The following is a 1,141-nucleotide window of genomic DNA, read 5'->3' as shown; positions in this document are numbered from 1 at the left end:
AGAAATATAAAAATATTTTTTATTCATTTATCTATGGATATTATCATCACTAAAATCTGGAGTAGGTAACTCACAATATCTTTATTCAGATTAAACCAGATTTCATACTTTTAGGTTTCCTGGCTTATTATTACTGTAGATACAGCTAGACTTAAAGTGAAAAATATTTTTAGTGAGGCTTATAAATTAAACATTGAATTTGTAATCATTCTTTAACTAATGACACTATTGTGATTTCCCCTGTGCATGTACTAGTTTGATGTAAATGTTCTTAATATTTTCGGAAGTTTTAATAATACCATTTCATTACATATCTATATAGATGCAAGAAAAGAAACTTTTTCTCCTATAGAGTTTTGAGTTTATCTGAATCATCCTATGAGATTCTTCTTCATTTTGATATGCTGGTGGAGAAAGAAGAGATTGAAGTTGGGTCTGAGGAATCAGAATGACTGTGGGTAGGCATTGGGTACCCATAGTAATACTGACTTGAAACTTTACTGTAGTTATTACATAGTTATGCTTTTTTCTTGTTTGGAGAAAAAGGTCAAGATCTTGCTTAAAAAGGTAGTCTTGCAGAATGAAAAATTATTCTCTGGGATTAAAACTTGGATGTCAGTGTCATGCTGCAAGCTCATTTGTGCATTATTCCTTTTGACTTTTCCCCCAATTCCATCAGGAGAACCTTTACTCCCCCCCTCCACACACACACAAAAAAGTTATATTTAGAACTGAAGTTAATATTACTTAATTGTGAGAGAGATTTTTGAAATTGCATCAGTTTTTACATTGGCTGTCACTGAGGTATAGAATTTTAATATTCCAATACATTGGAGCAGTTTTTCCTTCTAGCAGGAGAGGAGCTTGGACTAGAAAAAGTACACAGATGCTTTGTTCAGATCTCTAGCCCGCTAGATCTTGGTATATCTTAGATCACAATACGATTGTGAGCTGAAACTTAGATTGAGTAAAATCTGTTTCATGCTATAACTTTTAAGTTAGTAAGTGTATGTTCACGAAATTTAGCAGATAATCAGTAAATGTCACAATGCTTTCATACACAAAATATCAAATTTTTTTTTTTATTAAGTCTTTACGGTTTTTCTCATGCATTTTTTCTTTTGCATGTTGCCTATCCAAC

The 1,141-nt window shown here is 31.8% G+C and overlaps 1 protein-coding gene across 1 annotated transcript in view; it reads left to right on the top strand.

Moving 5' to 3' along the window:
• The first annotated feature begins 378 nt into the window (after window positions 1–378).
• Window positions 379–1,141, top strand: part of LOC106468164 (oxygen-dependent coproporphyrinogen-III oxidase-like) — a 19,073-nt gene continuing 18,310 nt past the window's right edge. The window contains exon 1 of the mRNA XM_013928575.2: window positions 379–458. Coding sequence (XP_013784029.2) covers window positions 379–458 — 80 coding nt within the window. The remainder of the gene's footprint in view (window positions 459–1,141) is intronic.

The sequence above is a fragment of the Limulus polyphemus genome, unplaced genomic scaffold (genome assembly GCF_000517525.1).
Source record: "Limulus polyphemus unplaced genomic scaffold, Limulus_polyphemus-2.1.2 Scaffold2897, whole genome shotgun sequence".
Classification (NCBI taxonomy): Eukaryota; Metazoa; Arthropoda; class Merostomata; order Xiphosura; family Limulidae; genus Limulus; species Limulus polyphemus.
This window is presented reverse-complemented; position numbering and strand designations above follow the sequence as displayed.